Genomic DNA, 25,168 nt, shown 5'->3' with positions numbered 1-25,168 from the left:
AATGCAGGGTCACCAGTATTCATAACTCCTTGCTTTCCTACCACTGCAATACAGCTTTCCCTCCAGCGTGGGCCTCACCACTCTCCTTTAGACACTGGACCTCAGCCAATCTTTTCCGCACCCATCACTTCCTGACAAGAAGAGGGTTTAAATCCTTTGCTTCACTGCGTGAGACGCATGCCCTACCAGCCTCAGAAATATTTAGATATTTACAATTTAAGCATTTTTTTACACCACAACAATCCACCCGGCTAACCCCATGACTCCCTTTGAACATGCCTGTCATAAAGACACATAGGCAAAGCCTAATCTCCTTTATATACTCCCTCCTCTCAACCTCTGATCCTACGCCACCCCCCCTTATACCCATAGATGGGAAACAGACCTTGGTCGCAGACTAGACCCTTCAGACTGGGACCATATTTGGTCCAACACCAAATCTTCTTTGCAAAATGTAGTAGCCCTGGAAACCAACTATAAGGTCCCTACCCGCTGGTACTTGGTCCCAGCGAGGATCACCAAATTTACACCAAACTGCTCTCAAAATAGTTTTCGGGGTTGTGCGGAGGCAGGAACTCAATATCACATCTGGTGGACATGCCCTATAGCCAATGCCTTTTGGGTCAACATTTTCTGCATCTTATCTAGACTTTTTATGAAAATACTTACGCCTGACCCGTTCATAGCCCTTCTTAACCAACGTCCCCCCAGTATCACCAAATTACAATTTATACTTCTGCAAGTCACTACAGCCGCTAAGCAGATTTTAGATAAATCATGGAAATCTCCCTCATTAAGTATAGCAGCAGTAAAGCACAAAGTCACACAAGCTATGATCCACGCCAAAGTGGAAGCCACAATCCTGGATGCCGTCCCTAAGTTTCTGAGAATCTGGAACCCATGGGTGGAGTACTTCCTCCCACCAAACTTTGATGACTCACTTCTCCTTTTCTAACACACCCATACACAATGTTCAGACTTGACTCTTAGTTAACTACCAAAACAAAATAATCTATTCCTTACGCTACCATCTATGAAGTCACACCCCCCCTGCCTGCCCTCCTACCCCTCCTCCAATATCCCCCACTTTTCCCCTCCCTCCCCCCCCACCTGACCACCTACCCCCTGACCTACCCACTTTGGTTTAAGTTCATCCCCCCGCCCCCCCACCACCTTCTAGGGAGCTCACTTTTACATTTACAATGTATCCCTATCATATCCTCCTACACGTCTCTGTTTTCCCTTCACTCCCCAAAATGTTATACTTATGTACCTATGTTCTTCTCCCCACCTTTGTAAGGACATTATTCCTACTGTAAATATCATCTCTGTTAATCTGTATATGGAATGTCCAATTTTCTTTGTTTGTTTTCAAACCCTTGTTAAAAAACCAATAAAATTATTTGGGGGGCGTGGTCTGCCGAGATCCAATATGGTCGTCTGATACAGGAGCTCCTGCCAGCCTGAGACCTTGCATCGATATTAGCAGAGGAGCGGGTGAGACAGAGCCATTACATGATGGGGAAAGCGGACCTGAAGGTCACCGGCTCCCGTTCCCGCTCTTCGCGGGCACATAACCCCCAGCAATCCAGACATATTCAGGAGCTGTTCAGCTCTCAGCAGAGGGACAGACCATGTGCAGCATCCCCCTCCCCCCCCCCTCCTCCCTCCACTACAGAAATGTGTGCTCAGGGTGTACAGAGCACAGACACTGGGGCTGACATTGCATCTGTCCCACAGCATGATCTTTCTTCAGGCTCACATACACTTTCTTTAAGAGATCTGCAAGCAGTTGCAGCTGACATTGAAGCTACTTTTACCACAGCCCTCAGTGACCTAAGAGAAGACCTTCATTTGTTAAGTACAAGAATAGAGGAGGTGGAATTCACAAGCAGATCTAATACTGATGCCATAGTGGAGATACAGCAGTTGTCAGTATAGCACACATCTCATATCCGTGATTTTTATAGACAGATTGAAGATCTGGATAATAGAGTTCGCAGACATAACATCAGATTGCGTGGCTTGCCTGAATCTGTGGAGCCGAGCGACATCCCCAAAACAGTAATTGCGATCTTCAATGATCTGCTGGGCTGTCCACCTGCTGCACCCATTGATCTGGAACGTGCACACAGAGCGCTTCGCTCCAGAGACAGAGATTCTGACCCCCCAAGAGATGTGTGTTGCTTGGTCAGCTTTCCAATCAAAGAAGACATTCTCAGAAGGGCCAGAGAAAGAAGACGCCTTTTATTTCAGGGTAATGAGATACACTTGTTCCAGGACCTCTCCTCCATAACCTTGCAAAGCGAGAACTTTGCCCCCTGCTGGACACACTTCGCTCTCATAACATACCATACAGGTGGCGATTTCCATTCTGTCTCTCCGCTCAAGCTCAGGGGCGCACAGCCTACCTGCGAGTTCCAGAGGATCTCCCCAGCTTCTGACCGTACTAGACATTCCTCTAGTTGAGCTTCCAGATTGGTACAGATACTGCGTCTTCCAAATGCTACTGAATCTGGTCGAGTACCAAGTGACATGGATTGGCAAGGCCCCCATCTCTGCCGCCACCGATTGGTCCCTTCCACTCCTCCGAGACTTCCTGCCAGAGGCTCCACTACCAACAACAGCCCAACGGCCTCTCCTGCACATCGCAGACCCCGCCATGATGCCTTCGATCTCTTCCCTGACTTTCTCTCATCAGCAATACTTATCCAGACTATGATCTTACCAGATCCCTCCCATCTGACTCCAGGACCATGCCGGTAGCACCTTGGGTCCTATTTGGCCCCTTAACTGTACACCTTCACCCTTTCATTTTCTGCTCTCTAACCCATCCGCCCTGGTCCAGGTCTTTTAATGCCCCTGCAGATGTTGCCAAATTCGCCTCATCGATCATGAAGACCTTTTCCCTCTACGTCTCAGCTTCTCCAATGGACCGCCAGTTCTGATGTACCTCCTCAGGCACCCTCCAGGTCACCGACCTTTTTATTGCTGCATTTTCACTACCTCTGATGGAAGCCTGGGTCCTACAGTCTTTCTCTAGCCCTGTTTGTAATGTATATGCTGCTTTGTCCGCTGCATAGAGTCTCTGGAGAGTATGGATCTCCAGACCCTCTATGCCCATCCCCTGTTTGGTTGTATGGCCTCCCAGGGGTCTTTTGTGGGTCTTGCAGTGGTCAGAGGTGATTTCCATGGCCTCCATTACATATTGTCTGTATTTCCCTGACCATGATCCCTACTGTTCTTCATCAGAGTTTACTGTGAGAGGCTTCATACTCCAGCTCGCCTTTATACCTTTTCCAGGGGTAGTGTGGGATGGCGGGGGAGGACTGGGTTGGGGGGGAGGAAGGGATCTGGGACCCGAGCTGTCATTTCCATACTTTTATTATGTTACATATCTGTTTGAAATCAGGTATCACCTCGTTACACTCTCCAGGTGTTGTTCCCTGTGGGGTTCGGCCCCCTCCTCCACCTCATGTCATAACACCCATCGAAACCACATTTACTGCTTACAGGTTTTGAAACCATCATTTGGAGCTTCTGCTGAGCTCCTCCCTAGTCCCGTCCTCTCCCCTCTCCCCTTGTCTAGCTACCGCTATTTTTTCTTTTCAGACACGAGGTGCTACTTGATTTTTAAAATGTCGTGGAGTCCTGCGGGAGCGGGGTGGGAGATGAATGGTTTGAGTTTTTGGGAGGAAGTCAGGAAGAGAAGAGTTAGGACAGATGACAGATACCTTAGGGTTCCAAAAAGAAATGGTGCACTATGTTTAATTTTTCCTGTTTCCTTTGATGGTTGCGTTTTTTTTTTTTTTTCCTGAATGGTTTTTCTGCTTTTTCTGTGATGTTGCAATGTTTTTGCCCTAAACAGATTATGATATGATTTGCTTTTCATCTTAATGATATGCAGGATTTTCATCTGTCTTTCACTGATGTTTTATTTTCTGCAAGGACTTGCACACTGGCCCTACCACGTCACACCTACGATGCCACAACTCTGCCCATAACTTTAGGATCATGCCACGACTGCATTCGACTTAGATGTGCATTTTCTCATTTCCCTACATACAATGCTTCTCATTTCCCTACATACAATGCTTCCACCATGATACGCCCTAATATATATTCGGTCTCCTTGCCCTCATGACATTTGTTACATTTTCCTTCTGATATCCCTAAGCTTGTTGCTGTGTCTTACCTCACCCATTATGCTGGACGATGGCGGTTGTGCCCCCATCTATATCTTCATTCAAACGAATTGTGCTCACCCTCCCTCCCCGATTCTGGCATTTTTTTAAGGTCCATGGCCCGGTAGACTCTTTCCTTTTGGATCTAAGTCCACCGTGTTTCCCACACAGGGAGCTTTGAGAGCTCTCGCTGAACTTTTTCCGGCCGTCTTTACTCCCTTGTCCTCTGCTTCTCATCTCCTTTCATTCCTTGTTCCTCTTTCTGCTATTTCTCTCCTACCCCTTCTTCATTCTTCTTCTTTCCTCCTTCCCACATCTTGGTTGGTCAGCTGGTCTACCCCCACTGCCGGTTATCTCTCTCTTTTCTCCCCTCATTTCCTCTTCCTTTTCATTTCTTTTCTTTTCCTTCCCCTCTCCCCCCCTTCTTCTCCCCTTCCCCCTCCACCCCCCTTTTTTTTTTTTTTTTCTTTTTTTTTTCTTATTCCCTTTTCCCATCCCTTTAGGTTCCCTTTACTCTCCTGGACATGCCTTCCTTCAACTCCCTGTCAGGACATCTTTCGCTGAAAGTTCTGTCTATTAATGTGAAGGGTCTGAATACCCCTGAAAAGCGCTCTCTCCTGCTTTCGCATCTTTTTAAACAGAGAGCGGATATTGTCTTTCTTCAGGAAATGCACTTCCGTCACGATGCCATACCCAAGCTTACCAAATCCCATTTTCTGACAGTTTATCATGCTCCTAACCCTCATGCTAAATTTAAAGGCGTTGCCTTTTTGATTGCAAAGCACCTCCCTCTGGCTATCTCTGAGTCACTCCCAGATCCGGATGGTAGATTCCTGTTTCTAAAAGGTAATTTTGCCAATAGGCCCATCACTTTAGCAAATCTTTACGCACCCAACACTAGACAGGTATCCTTTTTCCGCTCCATTACCTCTTCACTCTCCTCCTTCCAGACGGGTATCCTAATCTTGGGAGGTGATCTTAACGTTCCCCTATGCTCTTTATTGGACTCTTCCTCGGGAAGCTCTTTCTTGTTATATAAATCCATCAGACAGATTCACACTCAACTTCAAGATCTGCAACTTCATGACTCTTGGCGAGTCCTCCACCCGAATGTCAAAGACTTTACATTTTTCTCCCCTCCACACAACAAATATTCCAGAATTGATTACCTCTTTATCACGCAAGCTGACCTCTCTTTCCTCCATGATTCCTCCATCGAACCGGTGATCCTCTCTGATCATCACCCTATCACTATGACATTACGATTTCCAGAGAAACATTCCCGTTCTAAGATATGGCGTTTGGATGCCTCTCTTCTTTCTGACTTGGCCAATGAAGCAGAGGTTCGCTCCCAATTAACGGACTACTTTTCAAACAAACTCCAGATACCTCTTCGTTAACTCAATGGGAGGCACATAAATGCGTCATTCGAGGAGTCCTAATAGCTATGGCCACAAAACATAAAAAAGAGAGACAGACTCGCTTACAACAACTCTTAGATCGCATTAAATTCCTGGAAAAGGCACACAAACATAATCAGGCCACCTCGACTTTATCTGATCTTACGAACACCTGCACACAGCTCTTAAACGAACTAGGCAGGGCAGCTAAGCGCAGATTCATTCTGTCGCAAAAACATTTTTATGAGTTTGCTAACAAAAGCGGGAGATTCTTAGCCAGATCCCTCCAGACAAAAAAGTTGAGTTTAACAGTTCACAAGATTAGGGGCTCGGATGGCTCTTTGGCCACCTCAAATGCGGATATAGCATCTCACTTTGAGCAATACTACAAAACATTATACAATCTCCCTCCAGAACGTCGCCCTTCTGAGGCCAATAAGCCTTGAGACACCCTAATCTCTGACTTTCTTTGCCTCTATAGTCCTTCCACTGTACCTGATGATACTGTTCAGGATTTGGAACATCATATCACGGCGGAGGAACTCTCCCAAACCGTCCAGCAAATGAAACCTGATAAAAGCCCGGGCCCTGATTTTCTTTCTGTGGCATATTAGAGTTTCTAGATATTTTGAGTGGACCCTTCCTCTCCGCCTTCAACACTTTCTCTTCACCCTCCACGCAACATCATCGCCTCCTGGAAGCTCATATCACTGTCTTCCCCAAAGAAGGTAAAGATGTCACTTTGGTTACCAATTATAGGCCCATCTCTCTTTTGAACGTAGACATCAAAATATACGCAAAGATCCTAGCCAACCGTCTCCTTCCCTTGTTACCCTCCCTGATTGACTTTGACCAAGTGGGCTTCATCCCGGGAAGGGAAGCAAGGGATAACACCATCAAAGCTCTTAACCTTCTCCACCGACTTCACAATTCTCACAGTCCAGGATTTATTCTTTCCCTAGATGCCGAGAAGGCTTTTGATAGGGTGTCCTGGGATTACTTAACCACTTCCAGACCGGACACTTTTACCCCCTTCCTGACCAGGGCAATTTTCAGCTTTTAACGCTATCACACTTTGAATGACAATTGCGCGGCCATGCAACACTGTACCCAAATGAATTTTTTACCATTTTTTTGAGATGGATAAAGCTTTATTTTGGTGGTATTTATTCACCGCTGGGATTTGTATTTTTTTTGCTATGTAAATGAAATGTCCAAAAAATTTGAAAAAAAGTGTTTTTTTTAATAAAATTTTGCAAATAAATAATATTTCATCATAAATCTTAGCCAAAATTTATTCCGTTATCTTTTTAGTAAAAAAAAAAAAATCCAAATTAGTTTATAAGCAAAAATTATAATTTTTAAACATTTTTTTTTACATTTTTATTTTATTTTTTTATATTATTATTTTTTATTTTTTTTTTACATACTGTCACCGTAGCAGTACAGTGTCACCATGGTGACACTGTACTACTTGTGAGGGGTGATGAAGATTTTTTTTTTCTTTTTTTACACTGATTGCTTTTACACCCATATAGGATGTAAAAGCAATCATTTCTCTTTCTCTCTGTGTGCATTCTTGCACTCATTGAGAAGAACTGAGTGAGCTGTGATTGGTCACAGCTTGTCACATGGTACAAGGCTTTTGTGAATAGCCTTGTACCATGTGACCTCTGTGATCATTCACAGATTTCACACATAGTAAGCAATGATGTCAGAAGTGACATCTTGCTTACTACTTTGCATGTGATCACTGATTGGCCAATCAGTGATCACATGATCGGGACCTCGTACAGAGGTCCCGTCCGACGATCGGTGTTTCACTGTGTCCGGAGGACACAGCGGGCACCGGATCGCGGTGCTGCGCGCTCCCAGGGAGCGCGCACAAGCAGGGTGCGGGAAGGCCGTTTATAGACGGCCACTCGACCCTGCAGTGCCACCGTCCGGCCGTTTATATACAACGGCCGGTCGGGAAGTGGTTAAAGGCATCCCTACAGGCGATTGGTTTAGGGAACACCATGCTCAATTTCATTATGGCACTGTATTCTGGTCCAACGGCTGAGGTCTGTGTGAATGGGCATCTATCTCATCCATTCCCTCTTGGGAATGGTACGCGCCAAGGTTGCTCCCTATCCCCGATTCTTTTTGTGATATCACTAGAACCATTGTTACGCAAACTCCGCTTAAACCCAGATATCAGGGGTATTTCCGTGGCGAACAAGGATTACAAACTTGCTGCCTACGCAGACGACATTCTTTTGTTTCTGCCGGAGCCCCGGATTACCTTGCCCAACCTACTTAAGGATTTTTCCTTTTTTCAATGTATCTCGAACCTCAAAATTAATCATTCCAAATCCTATGCCTTAAACATTACTCTTCCTCCAGACCTGGTTTCCTTTTGTCAGTCACAGTTCCCGTTTCAATGGGAAAGAGACTCCCTTACCTATCTGGGAATACAGCTTACGAGTAACCTCTCTGATCTTTATGTCAAAAACTTTCTTCCAACCCTTGGTGCCATCAGAGCAGACCTAACTAGGTGGCATCGCCCATGCTTCTCCTGGTTTGGTAGGGCTGCTATACTAAAAATTAATATTCTCCCGCGCCTCCTTTATCTATTTCAAACCTTACCTATCCATTTACCACCCGCCTTTTTTGTTTCATGCAGAAGAATGTGCTCTTTTTCTCTGGAATCATAAACGGCCACGTATTTCTTTCTCCCAACTTGTGCTCCCCAAATCCAAAGGGGGGATTGGACTACCTGACCTGCAACTTTACCATCGGGCCTGCCATCTTACTAAGATAATCGATTGGAATATTCACTTTACCACCAAAGCATGGGTCCAGCTGGAACACTCTTGTTCCACTTCCCCCTTGGCATCGATCCCGTGGCTTCTGACCAAACACATTCCTCAAGACCTCCTCCTACATCCAGTAATTGGTCCTTCCCTTAAAATCTTTCGCTTAGCCTGTAAATCGGCCTCCATTTACGATGCCCCCAACCCACTAACTTCTCTTCGCCTCAATCCTCCCGGTATGCATAAGTCCTTTCCATCAGCACATTGGCCACACAGTCAAGTATTGGTGAACCACTTTTTTCACAAAGGTCAGCTGAAGTCTTGTTCTTCCCTGGCAAGTACTATGGGTGATCTCACCTTTCCCTTTTGGGCCTATCTTCATATCAGACATTTTCTTCTCTCTTCTGCATATCACCATAAATGGGTCCGCCCTCTTACCTCCTTTGAGTCACTCTGTTCAAAGACTGAACCACTGAGGCATTTAGTATCATTTACCTATCTGCTTCTTTTTGGTGACAGAAACTCTGATTCACTTCCCGCCTGCAAAGCTTGGAAAAGAGACTAAACATTGATTTTTTTTTCCACTGATTGGGACCAAATCTTTACCTTTTCTCATAAGTGCTCCTTGAATGATTCGGCACAAGAAAACAGATACAAGTTAACAACACGTTGGTACAATACACCTTCTAGAATCCATCATTTTGATCCATCCAGACCTAGTAATTGTTGGAGATGTGGGGCTCCTGTTGGATCTCTTCTTCATATCTGGTGGGACTGCCCTATGGTTCAACCCTTTTGGGAGGAGGTACATACATTTCCAATGCATACCTTTGACTCACTGGCCCTGCTCTTTGCTGCTGCTCGGTAACTGAGGTTATATATCATCGACCATGCCAGTGCTGTGATTCCAATATGCTGAATAAGGGCTTGAGACCAGATATGCCTTTAATGTTCCTGCGTTTGCATGTCCTCATTTTTCCCCTGTTTTCTTTTCCCTGAGATGACTTATGTCTGATTCTTTGCCTATGTATTGCTATGTATCTTTTTGTTTGCTGTATGTATATTACCTCCGATTGTATTTCCGACTGCTACCTTGTATTACTTGTACCTATTGTATGCTCCAAGTTTATTAATAAACTTTATGGAGAAAATTATTTGAACAAGAAATCTGTCTACTTTTAGATGGCAAAGACATTTACTAAAGAAAGCTTCTAACAAGTAGACTCGAGAGCGGATTTACTAATAGGCACAAAACAGGAATCAATCTAAAAAAACAGACATCCTAGAAGCACGTCTAACAGAATGAAAAATTACTGCAGAAACATGTTCACATTGAAATTTGCTTTCCCAAATATCTGGACTTCACTTTAAACAATAGGTTACTTCTCCAAAAAAAAATTTTCAGTGGGTAAAAAACTAGACGCTTTTCCAACAGGGATAGAAATGAGCATGTGCCATGGGAGCTTTCTTTTTAAAAGCTGTTTAATAGTAAATCTCTGTGTGGAGTCTTCTGCAAGACGGCAATCAATCCCGTCAACTGTGTTTGACAAAAAGCACTATTTGTAGCTAGGCATACCTTTTTATATATTCTAATTTGATTTCCTTAGTTCTATTGATTTTATTTTTGTTTCTTATCCTTTTTATAATGATTTTCTGCAATGGTTTTAAATTTTTTGAAGATCGAGATAATATATATTTTGATAGCTGAATCTAAAAATAAAAGTTGGCAATTAAAAAATAAAAAAATGATGTGGGGTCCCCCCTCCCATCCATACCAAGCCCTTCAGGTCTGGTATGGATTTAGAGGGGAAGCCCCACACCAAAAAAAAAAAAAAACCCATACCAGACCCTTATCCGAACATGCAGCTCGGCAGGTCAGGAAAGGGGGGGCGAGAAAGCCCCCCCCCTCCTGAACCATACCAGGCCACATGCCCTCAACATAGTGGGGGGTGCTTTGGGGCAGGGGGGGCTCCCTCCAAAGCACCTTTGTCCCCATGTTGATGCGGCAAGGACCTCTTCCCCACAACCCTGGGCTGTGGCTGTGGAGGTTTGTGGGTGGGAGGTTTATCGGAATCTGGAAGCCCCCTTTAAGAAGGGGGCCCCCAGATCCTGCCCCCATGTGAATGAATATGGGGTACATGGTACCCCATACTCATTCACAAAAAAACAAAAAGTGTAGTGTGAAAAAAGACAGGACATGGTCTTTGACAAGTCTTTTATTAAAATAAAAAAACTCAAAAAATGTCCCCCCGCAGTAGATCTAACGTCAATAACAATGTCCGCCGCCGCCGTGCACCCGAAGCTGGCTTCCAGCCGCGTGCCTCTCAGCTGCCTTGACAGTTCTTAAATATGTAAGGGGCGGAACCACTCAGGGACATCATCCGAGTGACCCATGGGGTCACATGCGTGATGTCCCCAGTGGCCCCGCCCCTTACATATTTAAGAACTGTCAAACCACCAGTCACACCACAGTCAGCAGTCACACGACGGGAGTCATTGTCGGGAACAGAGCCTTTTTTTTTTCTTTTTTTGGGTCGGTGGCGGGCATCGTGATTGACATTGGGTCTACTGCGGGGGACATTCTTTGAGTTTTTTCTTTTAATAAAGGACTTGTACCCCACACTCATTCACAAGGGGGGGGCGGGATCTGGGGGCCCCCTTGTTAAAGGGGGCTTCCAGATTCTGATAAGCCCCCTGCCCACAGACCCCCACAACCGCAGCCCAAGGTTGTGGGGAAGAGGCCCTTATCAACATGGGGACAAGGTGCCTTTTTTTTTATTTATTATGGTGCTGGTTTTTAAATGTAATTAACACTTTTTTATTTCTTCACTTTAGCTCAGAAATTCAGCTGTCACTTTCCCCTAGCTAAAAGAGAGAAAGTCACAGCTAATTCTGTGAGCTATAGTGAAGAAAAAAAAAGCTGTCAATTGCATTTAAAAGTTGGCACCGAGATACACTTCATTTTGTGAAAAAAAAAAAAAATAGTAAAAAATTTGTAAACCAAGTCATTATCATCAATGGATTTTCATTTGCAACCTGAAAATTACGTTAACCAAGGCATTCGTGAACCGAGGTACACCTGTATTAGTATTGCAATCCTTTGTATCGGGATACATAGAACCAACATACATCTAAATTGGCAACATAGCACAACATTTGTGTCACATTTCAGATATCTGGCTTGTTACACCGACCTTGCCCTGATACTTAGGGTTGATTCACACCACAGAAATGCAGTCTGGATGTGTGTCACCACACAGTGGATAAGTAGTTAGCACTGCTGCCTCAGAGCACTAGAATCGTTAGTTTAAATCCCAACCACGGCAATTAAGTTGCATGTTCTCCTTGGGTGGCTTCCCTCGCATAGACATGCATCTTTGCTTTCTGTCTAAATGATCCCTAGAATGTAAATTAGAATGAGACCTTGTCCATGTTCAAGCTCCTTCAAATCTGTGACTGTCAAATGATGGGGTGAGATAAGGGCCTGGACTAACGAATGATTTGATATTGCTGTTCCTAACCTCGGAAACCACTAAGCAACTCATTCACTCCCTTATTATATCACGCCTTGACTACTGTAACTCCCTCCTCACTGGCCTACCTCATCACATGCTATCCCCACTCCAGTCCATCATGAATGCTGCTGCCAGACTCATTCACCTTATTAACCGCTCTGTATCTGCCACCCCTCTCTGCCAATCCCTCCACTGGCTTCCAATTGCCCAACGGATAACATTCAAAACACTAACACTGACGTATAAAGCCGTTCATAACACTGCCCCTAATTACATCACCGACCTTGTCTCTAAATACCACCCAAACCGTACTCTCCGCTCCTCGCAAGACCTCCTACTCTCTAGCTCCCTTGTCTCCTCCTCCCATGCTTGTCTCCAGGATTTCTCAAGGGCTTCACCCATCCTCTGGAACTCCCTACCCCAAGCTATCAGGCTATCGCCTACTCTGCTCACTTTTAGGTGCACTCTGAAAACCCATCTCTTCAAAGTAGCCTACCCCAACCCCAGCTAATACTGGAATCCTCTACTCCTCCTACCACTCCATCTCCCACAGCTAATTACCTCTTGTACCACTATCCCCTCCCTCCTAGATTGTAAGCTCCAAGGAGCAGGGCCCTCTAATCCCTCTTGTATTGAACTGTATTGTTACGGTACTGTCTCCCTCCATAATGTAAAGTGCTGAGCAAACTGTCGGCACTACACTGTGTTCCAAATTATTATGCAAATTCTATTTCAGTGTCACAAAGATGAAATATTTTGTTTTTTAGTTTAACTCATTGATGGCATTGTGTGTCAGGGCTTTTTTGATCACTGAAAACAATCTCGGACACCTGTGATAATTAGATTGGCCAGTGAGCCCAATATAAGGAAAAACTACTAAAGGAGGGTGTTCCACATTATTAAGCAGAGCACCATTTTCAAGCAATATGGGGAAGAAAAAGGATCTCTCTGCTGCCGAAAAGAGTGAAATAGTTCAATGCCTTGGACGAGGTATGAAAACATTAGATATTTCACGAAAACTTAAGGGTGATCATCGCACTATTAAGAGATTTGTGGCTGATTCAGAGCACAGACGGGTTTGTGCAGATAAAGGCACATTAAGGAAGAGTCCAGCCAGATCCATGTATTGGATCAAGAGAGAAGCTGCAAAAATACCATTACATAGCAGCAAACAGATATTTGAAGCTGCTGGTGCCTCTGGAGTCCCACGGACATCAAGGTGTAGAGTCCTCCAGAGTCTTGCAAATGTGCATAAACCTTCTATTCGGCCACCAATAACCAATGCTCACAAGCAGAAACGGCTGCATTGGGCAGAAAACTACATGAAGACTAATTTTCAAACAGTCCTGTTCACTGATAAGTGCTGTGCAACCCTGGATGGTCCAGATAGATAGAGTAGTGGATGGTTGGTGGACGGCCACCCTGTTCCAACAAGGCTGCGATGTCAGCAAGGCGGTAGTGGAGTCATGTTTTGGGCTGGAATCATGGGAACAGAGCTGCTCGGCCCCTTTAGGGGCCCCGAAGGTGTAAAGATGACCTCTGCAAAGTATGTGGAGTTTATGACTGACCACTTTCTTCCCTGGTAGAGAAGGAAGAACTGTGCTTTCTGTAATAAAATCATCTTCGTGCATGACAATGCACCATCTCATGCTGCAAAGAATACCTCTGCATCAATGGCTGCTATGGGGATAAAAGGAGAGAAAGTCATGATGTGGCCTCCATCTTCCCCTGACCTCAATCCTATTGAGAACCTTTGGAACATCCTCAAGCAAAAGATCTATGAGGGTGGGAGGCAGTTTACATCCAAACAGCAGCTCTAGGAGGCTATTCTGACATCTTTTCAAGCAAAAACTGCCCAAAAACTCACAAGTTCAATGGATGCAAGACTTGTGAAGCTGCTATCAAATAAGGGGTCCTATGTTAAAATGTAACGTGACCTGTTAAAATGTTTAAAAAGTTAAAATGTTGTTAAAAGTTTGATTGAAATAGCTTTTGATTTCAGTAAATATGCTGCAAACACAACAAATGACAATTTTCAGTTCTTTACAACCTATAATATATATGTTTTGAAACTTACTGTGCGTAATAATTTGGAACAGTGCATTCTAAGTTTTTTGTTTAAAAAAAATACTGTTATCATTAGGAGGTTTGTTCAATAAAATTTGAATTGTACTCTTAATAGTTGATAACATGAGAATTATGCTGACTGTTATTTACATCAATTATTTACGTAAATGAGAAAAATATAATTTGCATAATAATTTGGAACACAGTGCATATAAGTCCTGTATAATAATAATAATAATAATACCTGGTGCGGTATGCACCTCTGGAATGTGAGTTCATTTCTTATCGTTTATTGTGCAATAAAAGTTTTTAAAGGGTAAAGCACTATGTTAAGCTTTTGATTATGAGGAATTACGGCTGACCCTTAGGCGGTTATCTGGAGGGGGCATCCTGGGAGATACTATTCAGCAAGTTGATCTTCAGAGTCCATATGTTTGGGACCAAAAGTGCAGTTAGACCAAAACTATAGGGTGGGCGCAAAGTGGTGCTTGCCATTTTAGCCAGTGTGTAGTCAACATGACAACAAGTTGTCCTGGCCACTCAAACATTACAGTAATAAATGATGTGGCTTTGGGCAAGAGAGTGGAGAGGGAGTAGAACAGCTGGCCAGGTTTGGCTATTGTCTGTGCCACCTGTAGATTTATGAAGAAAAAAAGAACCTCTGCTATGTATCTAAATGTTTTTCTTTTTCTTTCAGCCAATTAACATCTGGAGTACAAGGCAGATGGAGACCCTGGGAAGCCTGTTGGGATTAGCAGTCTGGTGTCACAGGTGGGTTTTGTTCTGGTGTGAGCCCAAGAAGACTCACTCATGAGCCACAGAGCCCAGAGAGCAAAGCTTTTCAAGCTCATCAGGGAATTAGGATGGGGCTCAACTTCAAGTAAGCATTAATGTGCCTGGGGGTGGGGGGGACCTGGTGCCTTTCCAAACACAGTAAATGCTCCAAGAATGTTTACTTCAACTCCTGAAATGGTAAAAAGTTAAAAAGATACTCTAGCTAGCCTGCACTGAGAAGTGATTGTCATGATCAAATGTCAATGATTCTTTGCTCTCATTTTACAGGAGTGGTCCTGCTTACGGGTCAAGCTTGGAGAAAGCCACCTTCATGTCCTCCATGAACCATCATTTGTGACCAGTGGATATTTTGTGGCACCAGGCAAGAACGGACATCAAGGACCTGCATAAACATCCTGGCATGCCAGAGGTGGTTTGAAAGCAGCAAAGCAACTTGACCATCCCTTTCCTCTATGCTGCTTTTGGGGGTGCATAATTGCTTCTCGTTCCTGAACGAATTTGCACCAGATATCGGAGTCCCCATATTTTCCAGATATGTTTGAGCTGTGTGCTGTCAAACAGGGGCGCTTGTTTTTGTTTTGCCAAACAATTGGGAGCTGGCAGGCATGTGTTTACATCAGGCCATGTATTTGCCCTTTTTTTGGGTTTGTCGAATAAAGCCTATTTTTGTTCCTAAAAACAGTGTCATATCCTCTTGATTCTATTTCCTAGACTTAAGATGGCAAGATAATATGCAAGCTGATTGCTGAAAAGTCACTGAAATTTCCTCAACATGTAGAAGGACCTACCAGAACAATGCATTAATTTCAAGTGGGCCAGGCCCATACAGTACATAATGGAGGTTTGCTATGAAGGAACATTCACATTTGGATACCTCAGCTCATGTGGTTTGGGTCAAAATATTTCAGGCCATTGCAATGTATTGACTAATGCAGCTCAACATAGATCAGGCATAAAGAAAAGTGTACCTTGTCCATAGAATAGCCACTGGGAGGTCCTATCTGGGCACACAGATCTGGCCTATGCATAATTGGGTACATTCGGGAAAACGAGAATTCAAGATGCTTTATAATACTAAGGGGTTAGTTCATGCTTGCTTCAGGGGAAACATTACTAATAATTGTTGTATTTTCAGTAGAAAATGTGTCCGATTCCTTTGAGGTACATTGAGGTACATAGCAGAGGTTCAAGGTATTCCATAGAAGAAGTTATTGTTCTAACTATACAGGTGGCACAGACACAAGCATACACCCAGGGCCACTGTTAGATATCACGGGGCCCCGTACAGCCTACTTGATAGGCTCCCCATCGCCAGAGAAAATATCAAAATTATATTGATGTTAAAAATACTCTAAAAACGTGAATTAAGAAATAAAGCTGTGTGTGTAATTGAAGTCTTGAGGCTCATTCACATGGGTGCTGTGGCCTGTAGAGTGTGAATCAGTGGTTGGTTTTTGTGGCTGTCGCCGCTTGGAGCCTTTTGCAGGCAACCAATGTTACACTATGGAAATACTGCAGGTCCTAATTTGACAGGCATATGGGTGCAGGTGTACAGCCCTGAACACAGACAGTGAGCATTCAGGGCCACTTCCCCATGCCTTCACACCTGTCAGATGAAAACCTGTGTTCATGCAGCTGCTGTGGCCCCATAGTGTAACAGGTGGTTGGCTCCAACCACATGAACAACCCACTCATTCATGCTGTACAGGCCAGAGGACCTGTGTGAATGTGCGGCATTTTTTACTTTTTGAGTTCCTCAGCCCATTAATTTCAATGGGCTGCCTAACGTGTGGGAACATGCAAAAATACTGCAGGCATATTCGTTTAAAAGTGTGTTGCACCTAACCACACAGTAGTAATGTGGTAACATGCATTTTGGTGGCTGTGAATGCATCTGTGTTTACTAGACATGTGGCGGTGCAATTAAGTTTGCATCATGGTACCTGCGCACATCTGCAAAGGGCATTGCATTTCTTTACTCTGCAGGAAAATGCATGCTCTTGCATGCATTTCTGCACCAAAAATGGTGTGAATAAGTCCTAAGGGCCAGTTCACACTATAGAAACGCAGTCTAGATGTGTTCCAGATGCGTTTTTGCATGCACATTTTTTGATGCAAGTTTAGCGTGTACTAGTGCATTTTGGACGTGTTCAAGTGCATTTTGTATGCATGCTAGGTAATTTTTCACCTCTTTTTCTTCAATTTAATTAGGAACATGTGCGTTCAAGTGCGTTTTTGGTGAGTTTTACCATGTTCCAGTACAGTTCTGTGCAGAAACAATGCAGTCTGTTCTACTTTTTTGGCTAACCCAGAACGCACTGGAAATGCAAGCACTGATATAAACTATGAGCTTGACAACCATATAACCTTCTGTTCATTTTGGATGCCGTAAAAAAACCAAAGAAATGCATGTAGTGTGAACTGGCCCTAAAGGTTATTAGAGGTACGGGAATGAGACTGACCAGGAATTGTGAATTCCATCAGACTAGTGGTGAGATACAATTATATATAATGCTAGATTTGAGCTGTAGGTGATAAGAAATGATACACATTAACAAGATCAGTAAATAAATAGTTAAATAAAAAGAGTGGGCCGGTGATACATCGATGGCAGATGCAGATGGAACAGGTGATGACAGGGGGAGGGTTGTCAAGTTGTATAAGGAGAGGTTTGTAGCAGTGAACATAAAGAGATCACCAGTCTGGGGGACAGGAAAGAGAAAGTTGCAATCAAATATAAACAGAAGGAAAATTGAAAGTTTCAAATTTGTCCGAAGAACAGGGCGCAGGTAAGATTCACAACACTGAGCCACTACTCCCTCTCCACTTTCTATTCAGTAGCCAAAATCTTAACTGATTGATCAATATTCCTGGCACTGACAGAATCCTGGAAATTTACCTCCATAGTCTTTCACAATAGTCTGTAATGTCAAGAAGCTTAAAATCTAAGGCCAGAAACTCACACAATATACTAGGCCCAATTAACCTAACAACATGTTTTTGGAATGATGGCACAGAGAAAGCATGCAAACTCCAGACAGGTGCAGCCATGACTAGGATTAGAACCCATGACCCAAGTGCTGCAAGTCCTGAGTACACACCATTAAGCCACTGTAACAGACAGAATTTGAGCTGGAATGTAGAATAGTTACATGATTAAAGAGAATGAAGATATATAATTACATGGAAATTAGAACTAGACATTCAAAATATTTGAGATACAAGTTTGAAAACGTTTGACGTTTGAAAATAGGATGTATGACTTTGTAACATTAATTCGGAAATGCATTCGTTGGCCCATCATTTTTGGAGAAAAAAAAAGGCAAGCATATTAATAGACAACAATCACAAATACAAAAAATATTCTCCTCTGGCACATAAAAATGCGAACAGGACAAAGCCCTCGCTTGTGTACCACCTAGTGACCATATCCGGCAATGCTGCTAGAAATGTGTCAAAGCTGTTTTTGTATTTACGAAGAGAAATGTGTCTATAAGGTAGGCTCTTTCCAATCAGCTTGCTACTCGCTATTCTGAACACTGAAAGGTTTTAATTGATTGAATTGAGTGTGCCTGAATGTTCAGCGTCTGCTGGTAGACTTAATTCTTAGTAAATCAGGGCCTAGAAGTCTGAAAAACATAGCCGAGCTCTTGTGCACCTGTGGCGTGAGACTCAACCAATATAAATTAATATTAATAAAGATTTCAACCAATATAAATCTGCCCTCCCAAAATACAATTCCTGCCTCCTCACTGCCAAGCAGACCTATTTTATCACTCTCATTAACAACTTATCATCCCATTCCCGGTAATGTCTTCTCTACATTTAACTCTACTTTGTCTTCCACTGCCTCTACCTACTGACTCACTCACTGCCCAGGAAATTGGCAATGACTTCAAACATAAGACTGATACAATTACAGAAACCTTCTCCAGTTTTTACTCCTTGTCCACAAGTACAATCATTGCTTCCCTTTTTAATTTAAATATTTATTTATTTTTTCCAAATATGACAATACAAAATCCAATATAGAAATACAAAAAAAATTCTCATAAAACCACTTATTTCATATCATTTTCCTCCCCTTAACCCGCTTCCCACCTGTCGGGAATGGAGATTTTTTATTATGTATTGATGTCATACATATCCATCAGACTTATGTATAAAAGTATAAATATAAATAAATAAATAAATACAAAACTCAGCAGAAAGGAAACTAAAAAGTCCCAACAGTCCCTGGGGAAAAAAACCCAAAAAACTCAAACATAGCCTGAACGGCTCATAAATAAAAGTCCATAACTTGAAAGGAAAAAACGGAAACTATATACAATATTTACAGTACAAGGCCTTTATGGCCGAGACCACATGACTAAGAGCCTTTATGGCTCAGACAAAAACATAAACCATATGCAATTTCCATATTCAAACCTGCTGCTTACGGCCTATATGGCCTAAACTATATACAAAGGACCTAACCATACTATTATACAGTATACACCACAGGGGAGGGCTAAGGAACCCGCAGATCTTACACGTCTGACCCCTACAACCTACCATGCAAAAGGCTACCAAAAAGATCCGAACGCAAAAATCTAGGGAGTGCTGAGGGCAGAAACTAGGGACAGATCCCAAAAAAACTATAAAATTGGTGCAGCGCTACTAATAAAATACATATGAAGCAAATAAACCAACACAAGTGAATCAACCCCCTTAGTGACAGCATAAATCAATCACTGGTGTCAAGGTGCAATTGACACACACTTAGTAAGTGACTAAGGGGTGATATAAAGTCCAATATGAGCACACAGGTGAGGAACTCTTCACACGTGGATGTGTCATACGTGCCACAGGAATCCCAAAACAATCTGAGTGCCCCCTCACCTCCTTGCAATGACCTCAAGGGCCAACCAGCTTTCAAAAGATAGTCAGGCAATCCCCTGTTGATCCCTTCAGTATGACCGGAATGATGGTAACTTTAGCCAGACCTCTTCCACTGCTCTACCGACACCACTATCTTCCACTCAGAGACATAAACCAAACAGGCTCCATAGTGCAATATATCCAATTTAATTAAATAAAAACACAAATACCCACTTACATGTAGGCAAACGATCATACACAGTAATCGGCTGTCCTCCTGACATGCGGCTTCATGGAGTCCCAATATGGCGCGGACGCCGGAAGTGACGTCACCGCGTCCCGGAATAGACAATGAACGTACCAACGCGTTACGTCACGAATATCACGTGACTTCATCAGGGTGAACGCCCATAGTCTCACTCATAGCTTATATTGGCTGCCTGGGTGTCAATCAGCTTAAGAGACAACCCCCGGCGGCCATATTCTTGAAGTCTCGACCCATGCAGACACTCCCATTCAGTCACAATGGGACTGATCACAACCATTAATATATTATATAGGAAGACAAATATCGGTGGTTTTATTAACAATTAAAACCCACCCAACATCCACAACCCCTAAATGGAATAAATCGGGGAATGATAGACCAGTAGATATATGATTAAAATGAATTAAAATATGCAATAAATTAAAATAAAATAAAAATACATATATCCATATAGAGCTTACCATGCTTGACCCGCAGGCTTCTCACTGGCCCGCCACTCTCCCAACTGTGCAGAAAGGGTCCAAACCAGATCCGGAACAGTCCTACCCATGCAGGCGGTCTCTCTGCCAGCATGTTACCAAAGTTATGTTTCAAGAACATCAGAGAGAAAAAGACCACCGGGTTGACCATACCTAGGCCACCCTCCCGCCTGGATGAGTAAGTCACATCCCTCTTGACGAGGTTCAGCCGATTCCCCCATAACATCTGGAAGAAACAGCTATAGATCCTCGTATAGAGCGATTCTGGCAAGAGGCAAACGAAGCTGACGTACAAAAAGACTGGGAGCAGGAAAGTCTTGATCAAATCAACCCTTTCCCTCAAGGAGAGCCGCCACCCCTTCCAACATCTCACTTTGACCTCGGCATCCGACAGCTTAGATTCCCAATTTTGCTTGCTGTAATCAGCAGAGCCAAAATTGATGCCCAACACTTTGATGTTTGGCTGAGGCACCGGGAAGGCGTCCGGGAGTGAGAAGCTCTCACCCTCCCTACCCATCCAGAGAACTTCACATTTGTCCTGATTGACCTTGGAACCTGATGCCTCGGCATACTGATCCATTACTGAAACCACCTCCTGCTCCTCCTCCGGTCCAGAAATGAAAACAGAAACGTCATCAGCATAAGCCACAACTCTCAAAGGCGGATTTCCAGTGGCACCCACCAGCACCCCACTCACCGCCCCGACATCTAGCCTCCTGACGAAGGGGTCGATGGCAAAGGCATAGAGCAAGGGACTCAACGGGCACCCCTGGCGCACCCCAGATCCAACCTCAAAGGGCTGCCCAACCCAACCATTCACCAACATGAAGCTCTCCGCCCCTTGGTACAATGTCTTCAACCAGCCGATAAACCTCCCCTCCAAACCATACCGCTCCAGGAGATGCCAGAGGTACTTGTGATCAACTCGATCAAAGGCCTTTGCCTGATCCACCGCCAGCAAGTACTTTCCCCATCCTTCAGCCTTACATCACTCCAGAGCCTCCCGGACAGCTAACACCGCTGTAAAGGTACTCCTGCCCTGGACCGAGCAATGCTGCTGACGAGAAAGCAAACTGTCTTCCACTGACGACAAGCGCCAGAACAAGATCTTCGCCAGAACCTTTCTATCGACATTGAGGAGGCTGATGGGGCGCCAGTTCCCAATAGCCGAAGGATCTTTACCCTTTGACAGGAGAATAACTGCAGACTGTCTCATGGAAGGAGGGAGAGATCCCTCATCCAGACAGCTGTTATACACTTCCGCGAGACGAGGTGCCAGGCGGGATTTAAAAGCCTTAAAAAATTCGGCTGTCAGACCGTCTGGCCCAGGAGTCTTTTTAATGGCCAGACTATCAATCGCTCTGGACACCTCTTCTGCAGTAAACTCCCCAGTCAAACTCGCCAGAGGGACATCACTGTCCAGACCAGGCGTGGATTCCAAAAAGCTCGACATCCCTGTCCGGTCAAGGTGTTTCTCACTCAGTAAATCCGCATAAAAGGACCTGGAGACCTCCAAAATCCCTGACCTGGATTTAGTCAGGGACCCTGTACTATCCCTCAGAGCAGAGATCGTCTTAACTGCTGCACTCTGCAATTCTGGAAAGGGTCAGGCGAGTGGTATTTCCCATAATCCCTCTCCAGAACCAAAGAGGCACGCCGATCATACTGGAGTTTCCTAAGGAGAAGCTTCACCTCCGAGATTGCCCCCGAATCTCCACTGCTAGAAACAAGGCGGTCGAGCTTCCTCCGCAACCGCTGGTAGGCGTTATACTGTTTAAACTGCCGTCTCTTACCAACGGCCTTGAAAAACCTGCTGATCCGCACTTTGGTGAGCTCCCACCACTCAGACTTACTGCCGCAGAAATCCAGCACCATCTCCTGCGCCTGAAAGAACTCCTCGAAAGATTGTCTCACCTCCTCGTCCTCCAGCAGAGACGAATTCATCCTCCAGATGCCCTTTCCTCTCAGCGGCGTGTCTGAAATATTCAAGGTGACAGATAGCATAAGGTGATCGGAAAACTCCACCGCCTGACACTCAGGTGCCGAGAAGGCAGAGTTCTCCTTCAAAAAAAAAACCTGACTATCCTACTCTGGCTATTACCTCTCCTAAAGGTGAAACCCGTGCCGTCTGGGACACTTTGAATCCAAGCGTCAATCAGACCTGCCTCCCTGACTATAGCATTTAGAAAATTGCTATCATATCCCAGCCTGTCAGTGAAGCCTCTCCTGTCCTTGGGCCTAGTAATGGTGTTAAAATCACCTCCAAAGACTACCAGCCGGGATGTAAAGAGGTAAGGTTTAATCCTCGTAAAGAGGTTCTTCCTGTCCCACTTGGACTGTGGGCCATAGATATTAATGAGACGGAGCTCATGCCCCCTTACGAGAACATCCAGAATCAGACATCTTCCGATCTCTACCTCAATTATCCGCCGACACGTTACCATGCCGGTAAAAAGCACCGCAACTCCGCTGTAAAGCTCAGCCGCAAGAGACCAGTAGGAGGGCCCACGCCTCCACTCACGCTTGGCCAGATGGACATCAGCCAAGGTGGGCAAACTGGTCTCCTGCAAAAAGAAAATATCAGCTTCCATCCCACTGATCAAAAATAAGGCTGTTTCTCTAGCACTTACAGACTTCAGGCTGGCAACATTAATGGTTGCCACCTTTATCGGAGCGGGAACTGCCATTAAGATAATTGAGAGGGACGTTTCTTAATCCTCCTCTTGACTTTCTTGGCAGGGTCCCTCACTCTCTTAAGAGACCCCCCAGCATCCTCATCCTCCATCGGGGAAGCGGGATCACCTGACCCCTCCTCCTCCCCCGACAAAGCCCCAAACCTATTCCCCAGGGCCACCTCCCCCGCCTCTAAAGAGGACACCGACCCCAATGAGGACAAAACTGGCTTACTCCGCCTACCCACCAGGGACCACCCCTCCTCCACCTTAGCACCTACTGGAGCAGAACCTTGGGACTCCCGGGACTCCCTACCCGGCCTCCCACTCCGCCGCAGCGGCAAGAGCACGGGGGGAGCAGACACTGAGGGACTAGACATAGCCTTAACCATCCCGGCCCCTTTAGCAGCCTCCCTCAGCTGTTTCTTACTCCTGGGAGGAGGAACTGGCACACAAGGGGGAACAACAGGGGACTTCAAAGGGGTAGACAAAACAGGGGGGACAGAGACAGGAGGGGCCACAGAAACCTCCCCTTCCCTCACAAGGGCCGCCACAGCAACCGAAGCCGCTCTCTCCAATGCCGCCTCCGCCTCTTCAGCATCTATCCGATCCAACTCTGCTTCAAGCTCCCCCACCGGAAGGTTGTGGAGGGCCTCTGGGCACTGGTTGTATGAATGCCCAAGCTCCCCGCAGAGATTGCATCGGATGACATTGCAGTCCCTGGCCAGGTGTCCTATTTCCTGACACAGGGAACATCTAATGACGGGGCAGGTGGCCGCAAAATGCCCCTTGCCCCCGCACCGGTGGCAGACCCTCGGCTGACCCGCATAAAAAATGATCAGGCGGTCCTTCCCTAAAAAAGCGGAAGAGGGAATGTGCTGGAGCACATTCCCAACCACCTTTAAGCGGACGGTGGTCGTCCACCCACCTGTCCATATTCCCCTATCATCCTTGATCTTCCCAAGGGGCCCCATCACATCCCCATATCTGCTTAGCCAGACCACAATATCTGATGCTGGGATGGATTCATTTCTCACCAGCACCGTTATTTTTTTAATCAGGGACTGGCGAGAGACGAGCCTCGGGGTTAGGCCCACCCACCTAGGGCTGGTGACAAAGGTGGCCTCATACCTCTGCCAAAAGAGGTCCAACAATTCTGGCCGCATGAAGGACACGTCATATTCTCCAGTACCAACTGGAGCAATAAACGCGAAAATATCCACGGCAAGGAAGCCCATTTCTAATATGCGGTCTATGACCTCTCTCCTGCTAAGGGGGGGGCCCTCTCCTGACCATTTCAGCTGAACAACATTTCGCCTTGCGGTGGAAGTGGGTAGGTTACCTGCCCTTGCCCGGGCCGATCCCACTGACCCCTGACTTCCCCTAACTGCAGCAGAGTAACTGAGCCCCGATCTAGCCCCAGGGGCACTCAACATCAAGGGGGCATGACCAGGGGAAGCCGCCACACCAGCAGCAGCAACTGAAGGGGAAGATGCTGATGAGCCATGACCTGGGGGAGCCCGGGGCTGGGGACCACCCATACCAGCAGGAGAACCCACCTGAGCCAGACCCGCAGGAGCCTGGACCTGAGAACCTGGAGCCCCCTGAGGAGAAACCGGGGGACCTGCTGGTTGCACACCAGAGGCCACCATGCCCCCCAAAGGGGCGGGGCCTAGTGGGACCACCACCGGAGGGGAAACACCCTTAGCCAGGACTGTAGGGCTAACCTGCACCTCAGACAATTTTGCAGGCATTATACCCGCTACCCCAGTGTCCAGAACCATCTCACCAACACAATCAGCAGAGTCTTTCTCCTTCTGCCCTTCCAGTGGCTCCCCTGCCTTTGCCAACACGTCCTTGGGGATGCGTTGCAGCATGACAAAGGCAGCATGCTCTTTCACCACCGACTTAGCCGGCTTGCGGGGGATGACATCACTTTCAGCTTCTTCCTCTGAGTCCTCGGACGTAAACCTGAAGTCGGCTCCACGCAGCTCTGCAACCGCCTCTGCCAGGAACTGCAATCCGCCCACCATCTCCTCCTCCTCCACCTGGGTCCCCAAATCCACAGGCAGCTGCCCAGGGGGGAGGAACTCTGATGATCCTGCGACCATTTTAGACGCCATTTCCTCTGAA

At 45.4% G+C, this 25,168-nt stretch overlaps 2 protein-coding genes and 1 long non-coding RNA gene across 4 annotated transcripts in view; 1 reads left to right on the top strand and 2 right to left on the bottom strand.

Annotated features, from left to right (window-relative positions):
- Positions 1 to 15,429, top strand: part of LOC149469305 (uncharacterized) — a 36,887-nt gene extending 21,458 nt beyond the window's left edge. The window contains exons 2-3 of the long non-coding RNA XR_016311617.1: positions 14,659 to 14,732; positions 15,024 to 15,429. This is a non-coding gene — a long non-coding RNA (uncharacterized LOC149469305). The remainder of the gene's footprint in view (positions 1 to 14,658; positions 14,733 to 15,023) is intronic.
- The window catches only part of LOC149469302 (uncharacterized), a 56,889-nt gene that overhangs the window by 8,740 nt on the left and 22,981 nt on the right, over positions 1 to 25,168 (bottom strand). For both annotated transcript variants that reach the window (XM_089669423.1, XM_089669424.1), the window contains one exon: positions 22,278 to 22,339. The gene's annotated coding sequence lies outside the window, so the exon portion shown is untranslated. The remainder of the gene's footprint in view (positions 1 to 22,277; positions 22,340 to 25,168) is intronic.
- On the bottom strand, positions 20,033 to 24,273 carry LOC149469304 (zinc finger CCHC domain-containing protein 3-like). The gene is made up of 2 exons (XM_089669426.1): positions 23,651 to 24,273; positions 20,033 to 20,147 (listed from the first exon to the last, which is right to left on the bottom strand). The coding sequence occupies exons 1-2, from the start codon at positions 24,271 to 24,273 to the stop codon at positions 20,033 to 20,035; spliced, it is 738 nt and encodes a 245-aa protein (XP_089525552.1).

This window comes from Staurois parvus, unplaced genomic scaffold, assembly GCF_062004578.1.
Source record: "Staurois parvus isolate SC_StPar_1 unplaced genomic scaffold, SC_StPar_1.0 ptg000076l, whole genome shotgun sequence".
NCBI lineage: Eukaryota > Metazoa > Chordata > Amphibia > Anura > Ranidae > Staurois > Staurois parvus.
This window is presented reverse-complemented; position numbering and strand designations above follow the sequence as displayed.